The sequence below is a fragment of the Mus pahari genome, chromosome 15, assembly GCF_900095145.1.
Source record: "Mus pahari chromosome 15, PAHARI_EIJ_v1.1, whole genome shotgun sequence".
Lineage (NCBI taxonomy): Eukaryota > Metazoa > Chordata > Mammalia > Rodentia > Muridae > Mus > Mus pahari.
In genome coordinates this window covers 64114793-64136781 of record NC_034604.1, presented here as the reverse complement: position 1 = coordinate 64136781, position 21989 = coordinate 64114793, and the positions used below count along the sequence as shown (strand labels likewise).

Here is a 21989-nt window from a genome sequence, read left to right as displayed (position 1 = left end):
GACCGACATGATAGCTTATGGGTCCTTAAGGCAGAGCAAGTCACATGCAGGACCCATGAGGGTTGAGCAGGTTACAAAGAGAAAAAAACATGAAAGTAAATGCCTTCTCTCTGCAAGCCTCTCTCCCTCGGCCAGCCTCTCTCTGTGCCTGCTGTGGCTCACCTGATCATATTCTTACGCCTCATCTCCACTGTCCATGTCAATGTCTACTTCCTCCGTGTCCGCTGCCCGGGACAGGATGTCGGCCATCAGTGCCTCCTCCAGTTTCTTGCGTACTTGTTGGACTCGCTCTTCCTGTTTCCTTTTCAAAAACCGAAGGAAATGAAACTGAAATTTCAGTAAGTAATAAAAATGAAACTACTCCTTGAGGGGGTTGGGCTGTCAGAGTAGTCTGCGGACTACAGCTCACTTTCAGGAGTATAGAGCGGCCCTTGATCAGTAGTCCCAGTACCCTAGCCTTGTTCAGAATAGAACAGAGGTCCCAGCTCTGTAGCACACAGTGAATTTTTTATCAAGTGTCTGTACTTAGAAAAAGACTCCCATGTTCCAGAAGGTAAGATAGTCTAGAAATCACTGGTTTCAGCCTAGTGAAGTTCAGTAGTGTCCAGGCTGTCAAACCACTGACTGTGAGCTTGTAAATGACTTGGGCCACAATTTATGGAAATGTCACTAAGTATCAGAAAACAATTACACCCATGAATGAAAATATTATCAAGTATGCTGAAGAGATAAACTTAATGCTGAGATTTTTAGCAAAGGTTCACTTGGGAAGCACATACACTACAGCTAGGATAACGGAGAGGACCAGCAGCCCCTGTGCAAGAATGAGATGTTCAGCTAGAAGCTTTGCAGAAACAAAGGCCGGCTCCAGTCAGAGGAAGAGCCGCAGTTCCACTCAGTCACGTCTGAACCTGTGCCAACTCAACAAGCAGTGCTGCCTGGTGCCTCCTGCTAGGCTGGGTCCATCACATGCGTGGTCTGTTAGACAGTCAACCCAAACCCCAGTCTGCATTTCAGATCACTCCTCTACCATCAACAGGCCTAGTGTTGAAGCCACGGCATTCCCAGTACCCTAGCCTAAACCCATACAACTTGTGAAAATCCTGTTTGCTGTCTCTGTGCTCATACCAAGAAGGAAACAGCCTTGTTCCCCAGGTGATTATCTTCTTCAAGGTCACAATGATCCACAAGGCCATCTTGTCTCTTGCTTTGATTTTTATATTTTGGTTTTTTTAGAAATTCTTCAAAAATAAAGTTGATTGCAAATTCCAAGAAACAAAAACATCTGAATACAACCTTGAACTGTTTCTATCTTTTCAAAAGAGATTATTTTAGAGCCCGAGAAAGGTTTTCCAATTATAAATCTAGCTAGACTCATACATTCAGGAATATTTCCATATCAACTCTTTATAGATTTAGATGAAAACAAACACAAACAGAAAGCTATTTTAAATTGGATGTTTCCAAACTGCCATCTGCTGGTTTCATCTAGCAATGGTACTTCAGGAAAACTCAGATTCAAATAGAAATAGTGAAATGCACATACAAACTGCCATGTTTTCAAAAACAAAGCAATGTACTGAGGTGTCACTATCATCATTACAAAGTAATGGCGCCAAAGTTCAAAGGTGCCAGAACAAAATTTCCTTGTGATCTCATGATTCAACGTGGTACTTTTCTGAAATAACAGTTTGCTTAACCTTAACAGGTGCTGTCAGTCTGAGCTGGGTTTTCCTTTCACTGTTACTGCTAAACACCTGCTCTGTGGCCCAGCCTTAGAAAGAGTGAAAGATCCTCCGTTGCTTCCCATCTTGCTCTACCGCATGAGTGTGTGTGTATACATGTGCATGCATGGATGCATGTGTGTATACATGTGTTCATTTGTGTATGCTTGTGGGGGTGCGTATGAATGTATGAGTGTGTGCATGGATGGGCTGTGCCTCTGGAACTCTTTTAAATCTTTACATGTAACAAAGCAGATATAAGCAAACCTCTAAACTGAGTTTGAATGAACTAAATAAACTCATGATAAGTAAACTGAACTTTAAAATGCAACTGAGGCTCAAGGCAGAAAGGTTGTCTGTCACCTTCTTTACAGAAAGGTTACAGACAAATGCATGCAGGAAGAATCACAAAGACATGGTGAAAGGGTTAATGGTGTGGTTTGGGGATGGACTACTTGCCTTGAATGCTAGAGGCCTGGGTTTCAATTTCCAGCACTAAGAAGGCAAACCAAAACTAAAAAGAAATTGCATAAAAGGCCCAATGGATGAAAGAGGCTCACTAGAGCAGAGTTACAGAGACACACACTGTGACAGCAGCATTGAGACTATGACTAACCAGGTGACTAGTGATACCTGTGACGGTCACTCTGAAACAAAGCTTATTTTCAAAAATATTTTCCTTTCCAAGATCTTTATCACATTCCATGCATTTCACAAAAGCTCTGTATCTTAGTGCTATTGCTGTGTGAAACATCATGACCAAAAGCAACTTGGGGACAACGAGGTTTATTTTGACTACACTTTCATATCATAGTTCATTATCAGAGGAGGTCTGGGCTGGAACTCATCAAGCAAGGCAGGAGTCTGGAGGCAGGAGCTGATGCAGAGGCCATGGAGGGTGCTGCTTACTGGCTCGTCCTCATGGCTTGCTCAGACTGCTTTCCAGCCCAGAGATGGTGCTATCCACAGTGAGCTGAGCGGTCAGTCACTGCCCTATAGGCCTGTCTACAGCCCAAGCCTATGGTGGCAATTGATCCCTTGAGAGCCCCTCCTCTTAGATGACTCTGTCTGTGAGTAGTTGGCATAAAGCTAACCCAGACACCTGTAACCCCCCAAAGATGGTCTCTGACAGACCCATCCCTTACAGAGAGGGGTTCACGCCTCTTTGGGGGGATTTGTATGCATAGAGACAAAGATGTCTTATCTGTGGGACAACAGGCGGAACACAAAGTTCACTCATGCTTCACACTCTTTCTACACTCAGTGTGAAGGCAATTTTCACAGCATTTTTGATAGCTTAGTGTATGAAGCAAAGTTTTATGGCTTCAGGCTATTGGCTTATGGTGTCATATCAGACCTCAAAAGGCTTCAGGTGTTGAACTTGGTTTTAAGTTGTGAATACAGGCTGATTGACTGTATTGGCTGTGGCACTGAACCTAATGGCTTTCATTAAAAAAAAAAAATCATCTACAGGCAAAAGTGAGGTATTTAAGATTATGTTAAGATGACTTACCTAATGTCTTCATCTGTAACAATGAAAGCTTTGCAGAGGGGTTGAGATGTGTTAAGCCAAACAGCAGGGTTCTTTTCCACGGCAGCAGAGACTTGTCCTGTGATGGGCGCAGAGCTTGTGTGTAAAGCACTGGCCACAGCAGACAGAAGGGTCTCATCATTACTACCTGGACCAACTCCTGCAAGGAGAGAGCAATGCTGGTGAGAGGAAACCACTCCTGAGCAGTGGGCCTGGCACTGCCTAAAACAGCCAGTATGTGTATGCTCACTTATGATCATACAAGTAAGCCTGCTAAAGCAAAAAAGGGCAAGCCATATCCATGCACTAGCTACTGCACACCAAAGGACTGAGAAGAAACAGTGACAGAACAGTTAAGGACTGTAGACAAAATTTAAACTTTAAAGTTCATTTCTTAAAGCCCAAATTTTTGAAAAGTTATGTTCATTTTCTCAAGAAAGGTCAACTAGTTAAATAATTTAAGACCCTGTAAGATCATTATGCTATACTCAAGTATCCCTGTTAACATACCTGGATTGGTTTCTTCCTATTTAGCTTTTGGTAACAATTTCCAATCTCTAGGCTTATCATCTATATTCTGTGACTTCAGGGAAGGTCAGTGCTAGCGTGACATGCCCAAAACTTAGTCATGCCTTTCAAACGACCAGAACCAGATTCCTCGAAGTAATACAAGTACAGCCTCCTGCTTGTGGGGGCCTCTAGCCAAAGCAAAATGTAAGTGAACCAATCAAAGTTCTGAATTTATTTAAAACAATGATGTCTAGGAACATACAAATATAACAGCCTGACTGTACACTTAGAAAATTTCTGAGAAATCCACACTAAGTCAATATTGAAGATTGAAATTCTAATACTTGAAAAAGAATGTAACTCTTGAATAAGGCATAACCTATGAGAGCAGCAGTTATAGAAAAGCAGGAGGACTTGAAGTTGTTACTTCAGTAGATAAAGAAAAGAAACTGCTGGGGTGAGATGGAAGCCCCTTTGTTCATCTGCAGTTGGTGCTGAAGCAGCACATGGGTTAACGGTCGGTCACAAGGCTAGCCAAGAACCAAACATCTCACAGAGAAGAAAAAGAGAAGTTAAAGGTGACACACTATACAGAAGAATTTTATGACACACGTCTGTCATGTATGTTTTCCCTTGGCTTATAGTGTAAGTGGCATGCCATCCAGGAAAGCACATTGTCCCCAAAACAAAGACCTGCTGGTATTGGTCAGTTACAAATGCACACTATCTAAGGACAGTGCCACACACACAGTAGGTACTTAACAAATATCTATTCAACACAATGTAAATGATACCTTGAAGGCCTTTAGGGAGCTCCATGGTTTTTATAATTTGTTCTGTTACATCTGATGCGCTAAGTCCTTGTAGCCTCTTCTCCCAGAAAAGCTGTAAGGCAAAAATACCACTGTTAACATTGCTGAGACAGAGAAGTAACAGAGCTGGCCAGCGCTGCTGAATACGGAAGTCAGTTCAATGGCCTCCTACCATGTTCTGATTCTTTCCTTAGAGCGCATGAGATGAAATGCCAAACAAGAATTCTTTCGACACACGGTAACTCCATCAGATGACATTTCTCAAAAAGTGTTTTGACTTTCCAAAATCAGTTGCTTCCATATTATAGACTGTTGTGTTTTATAAATTATATATAATTGCTCATAAGGTATAATTTGAATTTTTAAAGATTCATTTAGCATAAAATGCCAATGTTACAATTTATCAAAGAAAGAAAAAATAATGAATTATCTTTACGAAAACATGGTTTTTCTAAGACATTTATATGTTTAGCCTTTCAGTACACTTTAGGGGGTAGACACCATACTTACTGTTGATTAAAAAGTTCTCCAAAGCATCTTAATAACAGCGACGAATCACTTTCTCTCTGCCGCACAGTCCCTGGATCACTCACGCACTCAGTGGTCCCTGCCTCAGGGCTGCTGAGGCATACATTTAGCTCTTAAACAGCAATGCTAAACTTTTACTTTCTATGCTTTTCAGATTGCCCATCTTTCTCCCAGACAGCTGTCATGGCTCACTAAGTGTGTGCATCCATGCAGAGTCTCCTCTGAGTCCCTACCACACACTGTCTTTGTCTTGTGCACAATCAACTCCTGTTTCTTTTCAATCCACATCATATTTACTGTAGACAAGGAAAAACCAAGGCTTTCTTCCTTCCTTTAATCCTACATAAGAGGACCTGTTGCAGAGGTGGTGCTGAGACAATCTGTGTAATGAGTAGCCAGGGAAGCAACAGAACTGAGCTTGTGGAAGACACATGAATGCCTGTGGAAACTCCAGCTCCACCACCTGTGACATGTACAGCCTTGGTCATATTTTACCTCTTCAAAAGTTTAACTTTTCCTTTACAGGTGAGGGAGCAATGGCAAGACAGCTGTGGAAAGTGGGTGAGGTGATACATGTCAAGCACCTACCACACAGTAGTCATAAAACTTTACTGTATATAATTTTTAGCAAGTTTTAGCTACTTTTGGGGCACTGGGACCTTAATATGTAAAGTATCAGATAAGCACCCGTCAGACACAGGAGAAGATACGGCAGGAGAGTTCTCCTAGCACAGAATCATAGTACGCTGTATTTATAACCTCAAACCTATCACCAAGAATAATTTCCAACAAAGTTCTCTAAAGACTTTTGTAAGCCGGGCGTGGTGGCGCACACCTTTAATCCCAGCACTTGGGAGGCAGAGGCAGGCGGATTTCTGAGTTTGAGGCCAGTCTGGTCTACAGAGTGAGTTCCAGGACAGCCAGGGCTACACAGAGAAACCCTGTCTCGAAAAACCAGAAGAAAAAAAAAAGACTTTTGTATATATAGTTAATATAGTTACATGTATTACCTCTTCCTGAAAAGTAATATCAATAAGTCACCAATAGAAGTAGGTCAATCAATACTAGGAAGATGGAGGTATGTTAATTAAGAGTTCAGTGTAAGTACGATGATTATCATAAGCAACCTGAGAAATCCTTTCTGCATTCTGTTTACTTCTTGGTAGGGAAATATTATCTTTGATTTGAATACCACAGCTATTATTTTTAATAATTAAGGGAAATAAAACCCAGAAAAATTCCTAATTAATATATGCAGAATTCAGAGTTGGGAAGATGACTGTCAGTAAAGTGCTTGCCTTGTAATAATGATGACCTGAGTTCAATGCCAAAAATCAAAGTAAAGTTGCAGGCAGGGTGGCCCAGGACTGGAATCCCAGCACTGTAGCAGAAGAGAGAGGCAGATCCCTGGGGCTCGGCTACCACGCCAGTCAGCTTAGCCTAACTGGTGAGACAGACCTTTAAAGACAGAAAATCTGTCTCAAAGGAGGTAGATGACATTCATGAGGGTAACAGCTGAGGCTGTTGTCACACACACACACACACACACACACACACACACACACACAACATAGATGCAGAACCAAAAGTTATGTATGTTTAAGTTATATACATGGCTATGTATGAACATTTGTAGGCATCCCACTGTTTTGCCAGTTCATATTCACTGTTCAACTTACTACAGAAAAATGCCTGTGTACTAGACATGTGCAAACATTTTGCAATTATTCTCTAAACAAATAGTATACTAACAATTTACACAGTGTTCACATAAAAGTACATGTTATAAGTAACCTAGGTATAACCTAAAGGATAGAGGACAATGTGGAATAATATATTATCATAATACTGGCATATTACACGAAGACCAGCATCTCATGGATATCATAAGATAGATAGATAGATAGATAGATAGATAGATAGATAGATAGATAGATAGATGATAGATAGATAGATAGATAGATAGATATAGATGGGTATGGATATCTGTAAGCAGTCCTACAACCAAGCTCATGAGGAAGAAATGACTCTATACTATGACTTAATTTGTAAAAATAAAACAAAAGTATCAAAAACTAAAAGTATGGGGATTATGAGTGAGTATGATTGACAGTATTTTACACTAAAACTCTATTTCCAGAATTAAGAGATGATTTTGAACCTATCAACTTTAATGTTTAACTTTAAAAGTTGTCAGTCATAAGAGAAAATATACAAAAAGTTAGAAGACAATCATACAAAATATAGGATTGAAACATGGGTACAAAGCTCTAGATTTTTATCAAGTCGTATTACCACTGTGGGCAGCTCCGCAAACTCTATGATCTGCTTTCACTAGCCTCAGCTTACAACTCAGTCCTAGGGAAAGAACAAGAGAGGGAAAATCTTATGCCTAAATGTTTCTCAAGTTCCTCGTGAAGCTCAGGTGTTTACCAGGATAGGATTACATTCATCTGGAAGTCTCCCCCAGCCAGCTCATGTCCAATGACAGTGACAGGTCGTGTGCAAGTCTTTCTGAATATGCAGTGGCTGGCTTTCTCTCGTGCTCTGATAAATTCCCTGACAAAAGCAGCCGCAGGGAGAGAGAGCTTGTTAGCCTACAATTCCAGGTCACAGTCATTTCAGCAGGGATGTAAAGCAGTTACACACACACACACACACACACACACACACACACACACACACTGAAGAACAGAGAGGGAATGAATGCAGCATACCCGTGGGATTTAGCTTGCTTTCTCCACTCTTAATATACTTCAGGACCACCAAGCTGAGGGAATGGTGCTACCCACAATGAGCTGCATCACCCCACATCAGTTAACAAAATCAAAACAACCTTCCAGAGTTATGTACACAAAAGGATCTAGAAAACCAGATATAGATTACTGTTCCTGAAGACTCTCTTCCCGGATGATTCTAGATTGTTTCAAGTCAATGACAATATCACAGGAGTCCCCATTTTACCATAGCTACCTAGTCTCTCCCAGCACATTTTGTGAACACCACCATTGTCCTCAATTCTAACATAAAAATGCGGTTTTACCTGCCTAATTCAATCATGTCCTCAATTCAGTCTTGCTGCCTGTTCTGACACCAAATGTCCAATACATATAATACTTAAGAGAAACATTGATTTAATAAATGGGTCAAGTCCCGAAATCAATGCGCTATTGCCTTGGGTTGTTAGGTATGTTTCTAATCCTTACCAACAAAATCCTCTAACTGCCTCTAAGCTCTTCTTATCACCATCCAGAATATTAGAAAAAATCAGATAGCTCCCACATGAACACCATCTTCTATTGCCAGTAGCCTCAGCAATGGCCTGTCAAGTAAACCAGCTAACTGTTGGAGAGACATCGGATGGGATTAGGCATCATGTAAAACCCCAAAGTACCTAAACTGTCCTTGATGGCTGTGTCTTGGGCAAAGCATTGTAGTCACCGCCAGGCCCGTGTCTCACTGTGTCGTCTCCTCTCAGCTCTTGGTTTAGTACAGACACTCGAGCATTAGTGGGGCCCAGCTGCCTGCCCTTTACCTACCCTGGCTTCCCAGAGGGGCAAACATGATGTGTGTACAAAAGCTGCTTCTTTTGTAAGATGTGCCACCAAATATGTTTACTGAAAGTAAAACTAATTCAAAATCCAAGTATAGAATTTTGCTTTTTAACTGCTGAGGTTTGGTTTGGCTTGGGCTGTGGTTGGTTTGTTGTCTGAAGAGCATCAAGATGAGGAAGAAACAGGAGCCACAAGAAAAGTCGCGAGCTCAAAATTCTGGAGCTCCAGAAACTGAGTTGCTAGAATGTTTATCAGCATCACCCTGAGAGCACAACTCACACTCTGAACACACTGAACAGACTAGTACTCTCTGAGAAAGTCAGAAATGTGGGAGCACATGAGTCCTGAGTGAATGAGTACTGACATAAGCATGACCATGGCAGCAACGCTAGTGTCCCAGATCCGTGGGAACGCCAAGGCCTTCCACTGGTCTGGGTACCATGTTGACAGGGTTTGCAGAAAGTACCAACCACAGCTTCACTTTCTCAGATGCCTGCAGCCTAACATTGTTACACAGACCCCCAACACACGCACACACCACACACACACACCACACACACATACACCACACACACACACACCACACACACGCACACGCACACACACACACACATACACCACACACACACACACACACACACACACACACACACACACACACACGCACACACACACGCCATACCAACCTTTCTGTAACTGTTTGTTGTCTCTTCAGGCCTGGTTGCCCCAGACAAGTCAGTCCCAAAGCAGTGCAGGTTACAGCACAGAAACGGTGACTTACAAGGAAAGGGTAATGAGAGATCCAAACCCAGCTCAGTAAGTATTCTTTGAGCACCCATCCCATGCACAGTATTTTGGTGGGTACTGGGGTGTTCGTGTATTGGCAAAGAAGCTCTGTTTGGTGAAAATAAACAAAGCAAGGCTACTGCAGAGACTGTAGTCATGCTGACAGAATATTAACCTCAACATTAGGGAAGGATTTTAAGAGGTAGCTCTAGAAAATGTACAGTACTAATCTATAGGCAAACAGAAATGGAGAGCAATGTCTACCCAAGGAAATAGCCTAAGCAGTAACCAGCATTTCTCAGTAGTTCTACCCAGAGCAGACAAAGTGGGCTATTTCAGGTATATGGCCTAAAGCCTGAGCCAGCCTCCATGTCCATAGCCCTGGGTTCCATTAACTAACTTGTTACAGGAGATTCTGCTGTGGGCATACGAAGCCTGGTTTGAGCTGTGCTGAGGGACTGGCAGTATCCACAGAGGGGCGCTCTGCTGTCAACCCCACATTTTAGCCCCGACTATGTGGGAATAGAAAGAGCACAAACCCTTCTCTGTACCTCAGAGACTAGAGGGCAGCAGTGCTCCCCTCCCATTTTATTTCACTGTAGAAAGATTTGTTAAAGTAGTCAAAACTCTAGTGACTGCTCAGGTGTAGAGAAAGGGCTTGTCCAAAGTTCAGCTGAGGCAGTACAAATAGACTCAGTCACAGGACCTCAATGGCATAGGTCAAGTAGCAACAAGTGACAGCTACCACTTAGTCAAGCACAAGCCCAGCCCTCTGCTAAGTGCTTTGTTCTAGGAATTTAGTCAGTGCTTGCTGCACCATTTTGGAAAATATCGATAAATTCTTATTTATAGATAAAGAAGTTGAGGCTTGGTAAGGCTGAACAAGGAGTGAGACTTACAATCAGGTTAGGATAACAAAACAATCATGCTGCAAACAGCATATCAGGAAGAGTACTTAGTGCTTAGTGCTTAGTACTTAGTGTTTAGTGCTTGGCTCTCCACTGGGCCAAACAGCACAAGCCTTGGACTCTTCTACGTGACATCCAAGATGGATGATAGATTTATCTACCCTTACCTGTCAAGAAAGCTTCTGAGTTAGTCTGAAACCACTTAAAATATAGGATCCATTTAAGGGACCTACAGACAATACTCAGCAAATCATGCCTGGTATCTGCCCTTTCCTTTTGCAGAATAAAGAGGCCTGGTGAGCAATATCTTTAGCTTGAACTGGTGTAGAGTCTCAGGGACATATTAAACTGTTCTTTGGATAGCTCACATGATTTTTGAAGTATTAATTATAGACTAAAAATAAGCTTTCTTGGGCCCAATTGCAAACACCAATCATATAAACCAACATAATTTCAGAGGATGGAAGTTTGAAAATGAGACTATTCTTTAAGAAAATATTTCCAGGAACACAAGGCTGACAATGTATATGAACAAGTATTCCTCCTAAGCACGTGTAACCGAGAGCTTCCAGCTTCACTCTGTGAGAATGCCGATCTAAACTATCTGTACCAACACCTATTTCTCATATCCATGGCTGAAAATATCTGTGCCAAATATGCCATCATTATTTATAACTACAATTATACCCCGTTTGAAAGCTATCAGCATCTTTACAGTGTTGAAGATTCACAAGACATAAAAATATCTTGCATATTTACTCAGAACCTCATCTTGACAGGTACCTGGGAAGAGAAGAATTTCTAACTCTGAATGGCAGGGCGAGCCTTAGACTCAGACCAGCCTATATGCTAAGCCTTGGTTTTCCAATAACTTTATGAATGTGGTAGCTGTAAGTATCAGTTTCCTTCCCTATGAGATGGGACAATAAAAACCATTAGAAATGGTCATATAAACTTAATGAGGTTTGCTAGACACCTGAACAAATCCAGTACAAAACAACCACAAGTTCACTAGCATGCCTAATAGCAAATGTGGATCAAAAACTAGCAGTCCGTCGTTTTAATAAGAAATCTCAAGGTAAAAAGGAACAAGACAGGAATTAATTTTGAAGGACACTAAAAATTGAGCCTTATCACGTGCTTAAGTATCTGTCCTTCCCTCCCAAATTTTCTGTGGAGGATTTCTTGCTACTTCAAGTATCTCTCTGTGTGTGTCTCTTTGTCTTTCTCTGTCTCTGTGTCTCTCTCTGTCTCTGTGTCTCCCTCTTCCTCTCCCCTTCCTTCTCCCTCTCTCCCTCTCCCTCCCCTTTCCCTCTCCCCTCTCTCTTTTTCCCATCCAAGCCAACTTCCTCCCACTTGAACTCAGTCTCCATGCTAATTGAGAATGCTTTCAGAAGCAGTGCCAGAGACATCATCTGAGAGTCCAGAGAAGCATGAAAACAGAAAGTCCCCTTTTTAAAAATAACAATTCCTAGGCACTAAGAGCACAACCCCAAACCAGGTCCAAGGATCTCCTTCTATAGGAGCTACCCCAAGCACAGAGGCCCCTGCACTGCACACGGGGTCCTCTATAATTGTATACAAAGCTGGTGGAAGGTGGTATAGAGCAGTGGTGAATAGAGTGGGAAGGGAGAATGGATCTGTGCTGGGCCACAGCACTTTGGGGTGTGCTGTAACAAAATCTCATCCTGCAAGATTTTCAAAAAGACAACAGAAAATCAATCTGCTTGTACTTACACAGTAACCCTCGCCCTACACACATACATCGGTTCCTTGCTCAAATAATGCAAAAGGTTTCCTCCTTGTAATTCCCCATTGGGAGGAAGAGTGAAAGGGGCCACGTCCAAGGCACAACTGAGCCCTGTGAGTAGAAAGGGGAGAGCCTGGGGCACATGCATTAGGCACCGAGCGGTGTAGACCAGCCAGGCTGCTACCCTCACACAGGCTACTGAAGTGCCCAGACCTGGGAGGCCCTGCTTTAGACACTTGTGGCTGGTGAGAGCTTTGCTTTGCAAACTTCTTGATTATTGCAGCACAGACACTGTCCTGTGTCCTATATCAATGAGCAAAAGCCTAGAGAAGATCTGAAGCCTTTTCTCTTTCAAGTCCAGTGGACTGCATAGGCAGCTTTTAATTAAGAGCTCTGCGAACTGTAATTTCTTGTTATTTTTAGTCTGTTTCTTCACTGTGATGATGGCAAAGCCCTCAGAGAAACCTCAGGAGACCTAGGCTTGTGTCTGCAATGGCAGGCAGGAGAGAGGGGAACAGATAGGATCTGTGCTCGAGTCACCCACAGGTTTGAACAGAGAGGCCTCTGCAGATCCAAGGGTCTACAGCACGGCTGGTTTTCCAAGCTGGCTTTCTGACAGTGCATCTGTGGCAGCCTTTTGTGCCTGGGGCCCCAGGCCATTTCTAACAACCTGAAAGTGTAGAGACTAGCCAGGCATCCCCGGGGGTCAGAGAAGGAGAAACAGATTGGTTTAGAAGAAAAGAGGGAGAAACAGATTGGTTTAGAATAAAAAATGCCTGGTCCAGAAAGCACAGATGGAAAGGTATTTACCACAAGAGGACCCAGAGCTCAGAGCAGAGGCAGCAGAGCACCTGGAGCCCCATCACTGCAGGGAGCCAACCCCAGCTCCCCTCTCAGGGCCCTAAGACCTGTAAGCACCTGAGCTGGCTGCCTCTTCCCGAACTGCTAGAAACCTAGGCCAGGGCCAGGGGGCAGGCAGTGTGCTTGACAGAAGAGAACTGAGACTTGTTTGTGGACTTCTTGTTTCATTTTGCTTGATTTTGGCAGGGTTTTTTTTTTTTCTGGTCTTTTGCTCATTTGTTTAGATTTTATTTTTTGTTTCCTGTTGTTTTGAGGGTTGTTTTGTTTGTTTGTTTGTTTGTTTTTTCTGAGAGAACATGAAGTTGGGTGGGTAGAAATGGAGTGAGGACCTAAGAGGAGTTTGAGGAAGGAAGACATGATAAAATATATTGTATAAAACATGTAATAAAATATTTTTAAAAGTTGAAAATCAGTCAATTTATGACTAAAATCATGGCTATAAAGAACAATTATTAATTATTAATAATTCAAACACACTGCCTCTTTCCTCCCGAAGAGAAGGTCTTCTTATGTCCTGGCCTGACATTCTTTTCTTTCTAACCAGGCTTTGCCCTCCCTGCATTAGCACTGGCTTTGCTTGAGATCACAGAACCTTGTAATTCTAGGTGTTATTCTTGTCTCAAGACCCCTCTGCTCAACTCCACTACCACCTTGACCTGCTGTCAGGGGACTTAGGTCTCTGTGTGCTCCAGTATTCGCTACTCTGTTAACCAGCATATTAAAATGCCTTTTTCAAAGGGGAAAAAAGGCTATAAGTAGTATTCCACTAAAATACTAAAATCCATGGGAAATATAAATTTCACAAAACATGAGGAGAAAAGTGCTAATACTTTATCAAGCAGGAGAAACAAGTTATGTTTAAAAAAAAAAAACTTCACTTTTTAAAAGTTTTAGCCTGTAGTCTTTAACTTGGTCGAGCACATGATGTTACCACACAGTTGCTCACACAGCAACATGCAATACAGCACAGATGTCATTACACAGCTGACATGCAAATATCCATGCAAAGAGGGCTGGTTTAGAAGCTAAAGTTTTTACCTGGTGCAGCATTAAACACATGTATTATTTTAGGAAAATAATACACATTATTCTTAGATGTATTTTCAATAGTGTACTGGCTAGTTTTGTGTCAACTTGGCACAGCTGGAGTTATCACAGAGAAAGGAGCTTCAGTTGGGGAAATGCCTCCACAAGATCCAGCTGTAAGGCATTTTTCTCAATGAGTGATCAAGGGGGAAATGTCCCTTATGGGTGGTGCCATCTCTGGGCTGGTAGTCTTGGGTTCTATAAGAGAGCAGGCTGAGCAAGCCAGCGGAGATAAGGTAGCAAAGAACATCCCTCCATGGCTTCTGCATCAGCTCCTGTTCCCTGACCTGCTTGAGTTCCAGTCCTGACTTTCCTTGGTGATGAACAGCAGTATGGAAGTGTAAGCCGAATAAACCCTTTCCCCCCCAACTTGCTTCTTGGTCATGATGTTTTGTTCAGGAATAGAAACCCTGACTAAGACAAATAGTATATTGCAAACACTAATAATTGTTATTTCAATCACAGATTATCAAAACATTGAAAAACTATAAAGAAGTTTTTAGATGTTACAAATTTTTAGCAACTTGCTCAGAATTTTTAGATAATGTTAGACTTACAAAATTCCTTTATATAAGTTCATTTTCATAAGGAATTTACTGAGTATGATCTGAGAATAAAGAAACCTGAAACTAGGAGTGTAGCCTAGTAGCAGACTATTCCCCAGGAATGAGTGCATGGCTCACTGGTAGAACACCATCCAGAACTGAGTCTGGACCTCAGAGGTAGAATACTCCAGGACTGCATATCAGTGATAGAACACTAGCCATGAACATACAAATCTCTGAGTTTCCATCTAACAAAAAAAAATAAATTAAATAAAAAGGTCTTGTCACAAATTTATAAACTATAGCAAACCCCAGAAAAGGTGCACTTTGATTCACCGACTTTTGAAACGTTAAACACATAGGATGCTAAATTAGGGTTATATGGGCAAATGATCCTTCTATCTAGAAGGAATTCACTATCCAGTGGTCAAATTGTTCTATTTAAAGTCAGTTCCAGGTGCTGGAGAGATGGCTCAGTGGTTCAGTGGATAAGAGCACCCACTGCTCTTCCAGAGGCCTGAGTTCAATTCCCAGCAAGTACATGGTGGCTCACAACCATCAGATCACAATAGGATCTGATACCCTCTTCTGGTATGTCTGAAGACAGCTACAGTGTAGTCCTACACATTAAATACATACATACATACATAAAAATCAGTTCCATTTAACACCTAAGCTGCCTGGTTACAGACAGCTAAGGCAACTTAAACACCATGACCGGCAGAGATCCAAAGACAAGCATAAGCCACCTCATATTTCTCCTGGTGTCCCAGAAAAAAAGACTAGATAAATGATGAGAAACTTATGGTATAAACAAAGTGAAACTCTGTACATAAATAATATAGCTGCAAATATATGTATATATATGTATCTGTGTCTTGATATATATGTCTCAAGTGTGTGTGGGGGGGTCTCATGCTAAAGCTAAATAAACAATAACAATTTGGTCTAAAAACAGACTAAGGAACAAAGATAAAAGGAAATGTCAGGGTCAATGAAGAGGAAAGAACAGTAACGACCTGCTGCAGTGGTTTCTCTGAATTTTGCTAAGAAGACTCTAGTCTATGCACACACAGCACCATATATTCACGACATGTCTGAAAGACCGGATCATCCCAGGATGCAGATGAAACGAGACCACCACGGGCAGTGCTAATGCTTCCTAGGTGCTGCTCCCACCCGGTTTCACTCACAGCACAGAAGGAGACGGAGGAAGAGGAGAGGGGAGAACAATACATAAAGATCATCTTGAAGCAGACAGCAGGACTCCAAAACTTGCTGCCATGTATCAAGAGCTTCATGAAGCTGATCCCCATGGGAAATTCGAGGCATAATGGCTACACATGAGCTCCATAAGCCCTTGTTCGCCTATGTAAGCACTTTCTCTACAGCAAGGGTGGCAAAGCCGAGAGATGGGCAAATATTTTGTTTTAAAAAAAAAATGTGCTATGTCAACTGGATGTCCTTACATTGAGACATAAATCCACCTTACATCAAACACAAGGTCAATTCTTGGTGGAGAGTAGCTCTAAATGTAACACAAGCAAGCATTCAAAAGATAACCCAAAGGATTACATTGATAACCGTCAAGTAAACCAACAGGTCTTAAGAATTAAGATCCGTGACTGGAGCTTCACAAATAAACACTGTGTAACAGCTATCAGAGGAAGACAGGGTATCATCGGCACACAGAAGGTCTCTTACCTTGCTAGTCTCAGCTCAGCAAAAACTTTCTTAAAATTATGAGCATAGATTTCTCAAAAGATGATCTTAAGAGAATAACAGTGTAATCTACAAGCTTGAAGCAAATATTAGGATTTATATCCAAATGTACATAAAGAACTCTTTGAATTCATGAGAAAAAATCAATCCATTATTAAAAAAAATGAATAAAAACTTGTAGAGGTGTCAATGAGATAGCTCATTGCTTGCTACCAAGCTGATAGTGACCTGAATTCAATCTCTAAATCTACACGCAATAATAAATAATAAAAAAATTAGAAGTGCTAAAGAGGTATTGCATCCAAAGGGATTATCCATATGGTCAAGCCACAAAACTGGCTCTTAGTGCCATTACTACCAAGAAAATGTGCACTAGAACCATAAAAAAATACCACTGAGTACACACTGAAATATTTACACTTCTGGAGACTAACAACACTGAGTGCCAACAAAGACTTGACATGAACTGCGCCCTTTGATGGGTATGCAGGCGTATGAAAACAAGGACACTGTTCAGCATCTTATACAGCTCAACACACACATGCTCTATGACCCAACAGCTCCACTGTAGTTTAAACCCAAACTTAGAAATACATGCTAAAGCACTCCCTTGAAGCAATATAAGAATCACCAGTAAAAGAAAAGGAAAGGATCAAGGAGATGAAAACTGTAAAGGCACAAACATGGGCAAATTAGAGAAAAAGTCTAAGAAGCCAACTTACACATAGAAAGATTTAAAACTTTAGGGATTCAAGAGAGAAGGAACTTCTGAAAGGTTAAGAAATGTTCCCCAACAACGCGCAGAAATCACCTGTCTCCTACCCATGCCCGGGTAAAGGAGAGGACCTGAGAAACACAGGCACTCCTCTTTGTTTTGCTGTTGGAACAGGAGGAGTATTAGCATACAGCCCAAACTAGCCTTACATTCTCTATCCTCCTGCATCAGCCTGCCCAGTGCTAGGATCACAGGCATGGTTATCTCGCACATATAAAGTACAAGCATAAGTACATATGATATATTATACATAGTTTTTGAATGAATTCCTTAACATCATATATAAAACAGTCAGAGAAGCAGCCAGGCTGTGAGAACCCATGCTGGCCTCTTCACCAGAAACCCTGAGGCAGGCGACAGTGAAGCAAAGCCCTTAAAATGACTCAATCTAGACTCTCACCAGCAGAAAAATTAGTATGTCCAAATAAAATTAAGTCAGTCTAATATGCAAGTTTTCAAAACCTTCACCTTCCAGCACATTTCTTGACAACCTCCTGGAGGCTTAATTATTATTAACTGAAGAAGGAGCATCCTCAGATGAAGGTGGGATGCAGAAACAAACCCAGCAGAGGCAAGCCAGGGCTCCAGCTGCACAGCAGCTCTCAGGAACTAACACAGCCTCAGCAGCAGCAAGGACAACTCCAAAACACCCAACAGGAAACAGAAACGGTACTATAGTAGGGACGTGGCAGACGCTCTCAAGATGATAATTATGTAGAAAGTCTAGCCTACCACTGCGGTATGTGGCTGGCCCTGTGAATGTTTTGATCCTAAAGACAAACCATGACTATTAATTCACCAGTGTCCCTAAGGCTGTGATGCAGCCAGCAGAGCAGCAGAGGGAGGAAAGAAAATCGGTCTCCCCTGGAGAGCACAACCAACAGCACTAAGAATTAACCACGAAGACACTACTGCCAAGTGCTTTACTGTTAAATACAGTGAAGGGGTAACCATAAAGACCAGGGCAGGAATGAAAACTATGATATCTGGGAACAGAAATGAGGGATAACAGGCTCAAGCAGCTATGGATGTGAAACATTTTATGACATTTCTAATATTGTTTATCTATATTTCAGTTTTTCAGAGAAATTCTGTTGATGTTAGGAATTTTGCTCCATGGTGGGTCACTGACCTGGCAAGTGCAAAGCCCTGAGGTTCGCCCCCCAACACTGGAGAAAAAGGTCCTGAGTCACCCTCACTTGAGTCACCCTCACTTGAGTTGTCATGTCTTATAAGGAGCTGGGAGCATAAACTGTATGGGGTAAGTGAGGCAGTTATAAACACCTTCATTCTAATTTACATAAGATGCTCCAACAGTAAGGAACCCTTGCCTCCAGAAAGAACAGTAAGTTAGTACTTCTATCCTGGATTTCCCTCTTGGGTCCCAACCACCCTCTTTTGCTATCCAATGATTATAAAGATTATTAATATTCTAATATCCAGCTTCCTACTTTATAATTTATTTAAAATACTGAACAACTCTTTTTTGTTTCCATATTCCTGCTGGTGGCATTAGTTTTTCAGCTCTTTTAAAACTCTTTCCACAAAGCAGCTGAGCTCAGTCAGTAAGTCATCAATTATCTCATGGCCTGATCGATTATGTCCTAACAGCCCATCACAATGTCTACAATGATCTTCCAGCTACAAGCCAATCCTTACACTCTGCACAACAGCTAGGTGAAGAGCTGTCTAGAACGTTCTCCTCACATCCCTCTACTTTCTCTTTAATGTGTATGAGCGTGTTGACTGCATGCATGTTTGATCCACTCTATCCCCAGTGCCCTCTGAGGTCAGAAGAGGGAACTGGATCACCTTAAACTAGAGTTACTAATGGTTACGGGCTGCTGAGCGGCTACTGGGAAGTGACTGCTGGTCCACTGAAAGAGAAGCAAGCGCTCTTAAGTGCTGAGCCACCGCTCCAGGCCTCCTGTTAGAGACCATCTACTCTCCCGCTCCTTGTACTTACTCAGCATTGTATAAGACGTAAGTATTTTTCTACCTCACTCTGTCACACTAGGTGGACAGCTCCAGGACAGCAGGGACAGTGTCTTGTCCACTACCATATCCTCATTATTTAGGAAAGGGCCGAGCCCATATTAATGTCTCAATAAAGGATATAAGTGAAAAAAATAAAGGAATTCCATTCAATTAATACACATGAATGACTGACATGGAAACTCTGGTAGCAATCAAAAAAGAAGGAAGGAAAACACTCAGGCAGGTCTCTAAAGCCAGACTTGAAACCCAGGCTTTTAGAACAGAAAAGGTGTAACCTTCTGGGACCAGTCTAAACTAGCCAGTTAAAAGGTTAGAAAGAAAATGTGCAAAACATGAGGGAGGAAGGTATAGACGAGTGAGAGGAGCAAGCAGTGCACCCAGGCAAAAAGCTGAACCCAAGTCTCAGGGTCACCTGAGTGTAGGACAGAAGAAGGCGGCCAGGGCCAGAGCGGTGAACCCAAGAAAACCAAGAAGAGCTCTGTGGAGAGAGCCCAGCAGGCACAGGCATTGCCATCAAATCCAGGGGCTGGAGTCCAACCCGTGGAGACTGCATGGAAGAAGGAGAGCGCCTACTTCTGCAAGTCATCCTCTGACCCCCATACATACCCTATGGAGCATGCGTCCCAATGTACTCATTAATAACTTGTCTATGCCAATATATTAATTTTTAATTTATTTCATAATTAAAAAATTACTGATTTATAGTGATTAATTATTGATTTATTCAACCGACAAAATATAATTTGGGGGGAATTGCTTTGGGGAGGTTAGGAGTTACTAGACTGATTCACTAGCAAGCATGAAAACCTGGGTTCAAGCCAAGCAACAAGTGAGCACACCCATAACCGTGAGGTAGACATCAGTCCCAGGCTACTTTATCTTAAAAGATGGAGAGGGCATAGCATTAAGTCATGTTAAGGTGCTTTAAATTTTCCCTGAACACTAAAAGGCAGCCGTGTGGCTTGAGCAAAAGACCCTTACATCTTCATAGCAGAACTTGCCCTGGTTGACGTTCCATCGATTGACCAAGTTAGCGTCATTTGGGAATAGAGACTCTCAACTGAGAGGAGCCTCTCTATACAACTGAGCTAGGGACAAGCCTGCAGAGCATTTCTTGATGACTGACTGATGTGGGAGGGTCCAGCTCACTGTGAATGGAACCACCCCTAGGCAGGTGGTCCAGAGCACCACAAGAAAGCAGCTGAGGAAGCCAGCGGTGGGAGCAAGCAAGCAAGCAAGCTCCTCCATGGCCTCTGCATCAGCTTCGCCTCCAGGCTCCTGCCGCCTGTGTTCCTGCTCTGACTTCCTTCAGTGACGAACAATGATGGTAACTCTGTGGTGTAGGGATAAAGAAGAGTGTCTGCTGTTGATTTACCTTCAGCTCAGAACCACTGCATTCTGTACTGGAGCACAGGTAGATGTTAGAGCCCTTTGGTACCTACTGGCCTCTGCTCTGCGTCAAGTCTTATTGTTTGGTTTGCTTGTTTTAACTAAGTGGGACTATAATGTAGACAAATGTGTTTAGTACTAAGAAGTTCTTTTTTGTTTGTGGATCTTGCTTTTGTTTTTCCAGACAGGACCATTCTACACAGCCCTGGCTGTCCTGGACTCACTATGTAGCCTAGGCTGGCTTCAAACTCACAGATCACCATCCTGTGCCTCTGGAGTGCCGGCGATCAAAGTGGTGCACTCCACGCTTAGCCAAGAGGTTCTTTTTTAAAAGGCCTAAATTTCCGAGTTTCACCTCAACCTTTCAAACTCTACTTTCTTGCTGAGTAGCAGAGGACCGTCTTCCACTAGGACAGTATGCACAAGGCTTCCCTCATGACCTCTTTCCTGAAACCGTGGTAAAGACAATTGTAAAGAAACCCTGTGCGCTCTGTTGTAAAGTGACTCACGAAGCACAGAAGTGCAGAAAGCTTCCTAGGGTGCAGGGATAAAGGTGATAAAAGGAGCTGACGCAGAGGTGCTTGGGGTACTTCCATGTGGACTGAACCAAACAAGCGAAGTGCAGGAAAAAGATGCAGATTTGGGAACTGGTTTTTTGTTTTTGTTTTTCGAGACAGGGTTTCTCTGTGTAGCCCTGGCTATACTAGAGCTCACTCTGTAGACCAGGCTGGGCCTCGAACTCAGAAATTCGCCTGCCTCTGCCTCCCAAGTGCTGGGATCAAAGGCGTGCGCACCATGGAACTGTTAACATATGCATTGAAAGCCATGGGAAGAAAAGAACCCGAGGGTGCACTGTGTAGCCTAGGAGCCCAACAGTCCACAGCTCACTCAGAACTGCAGGGACCGAGTAAGACAAGACCCCATCCTCCCGACACACAGCAGACATCGGCAGGAATGGTAACCGAACCTAAGAGGTGGGTACATCAGGAGGTAATTGAAGGAGAATGTGTTATCCTCTTAACTTAACAAGCATCTTCAGTAAGCACGGTGAGAGCAGCTTCAGTGGCAGACTAAAAGCTCCTTTTTTATTTTATTCAGTGGCAGAGCAGAAATAAAAGCTCTATTTTATAGATGAAAAAACTGAATAACATGTAAATTGCAAATATATAGACACCATACAAAAGCTGAGCTAAAGAAAACAAGGCCGCAATATCAGGGTCCCTTCAGCAGAATCTTGCTGGCATATGCATTAGTATCTGGGTTTGGTGGCTGATGATGGGATGGACTCCCGAATGGGGTAGTCTCTGGATAGTCCATCCTTTCATCTTAGCTCTAAATTCTGTCTCTGTACATATATCCTGGGTATTTTGTTCCTTATTCTAAGAAGGAATGAAGTATCCACACGATGGTCATTCTTCTTGGTTTTCTTGTGCTTTGCAAAACATATCTTTGGTATTCTAAGTTTCTGGGCTAATATCCGCTTATCAGTGAGTACATATCTAGTGACTTC

The 21989-nt window shown here is 42.4% G+C and overlaps 1 protein-coding gene across 1 annotated transcript in view; it reads right to left on the bottom strand.

The window, feature by feature from the left end:
• Positions 1 to 21989, bottom strand: part of Mbd2 (methyl-CpG binding domain protein 2) — a 54602-nt gene that overhangs the window by 3133 nt on the left and 29480 nt on the right. Inside the window, exons 4-6 of the mRNA XM_021214493.1 lie at positions 4560 to 4650; positions 3238 to 3415; positions 163 to 301 (exon numbers count right to left, since the gene is read on the bottom strand). Of these exons, the coding sequence (XP_021070152.1) occupies positions 175 to 301; positions 3238 to 3415; positions 4560 to 4650 (396 nt within the window). The 3' untranslated portion in view covers positions 163 to 174. The remainder of the gene's footprint in view (positions 1 to 162; positions 302 to 3237; positions 3416 to 4559; positions 4651 to 21989) is intronic.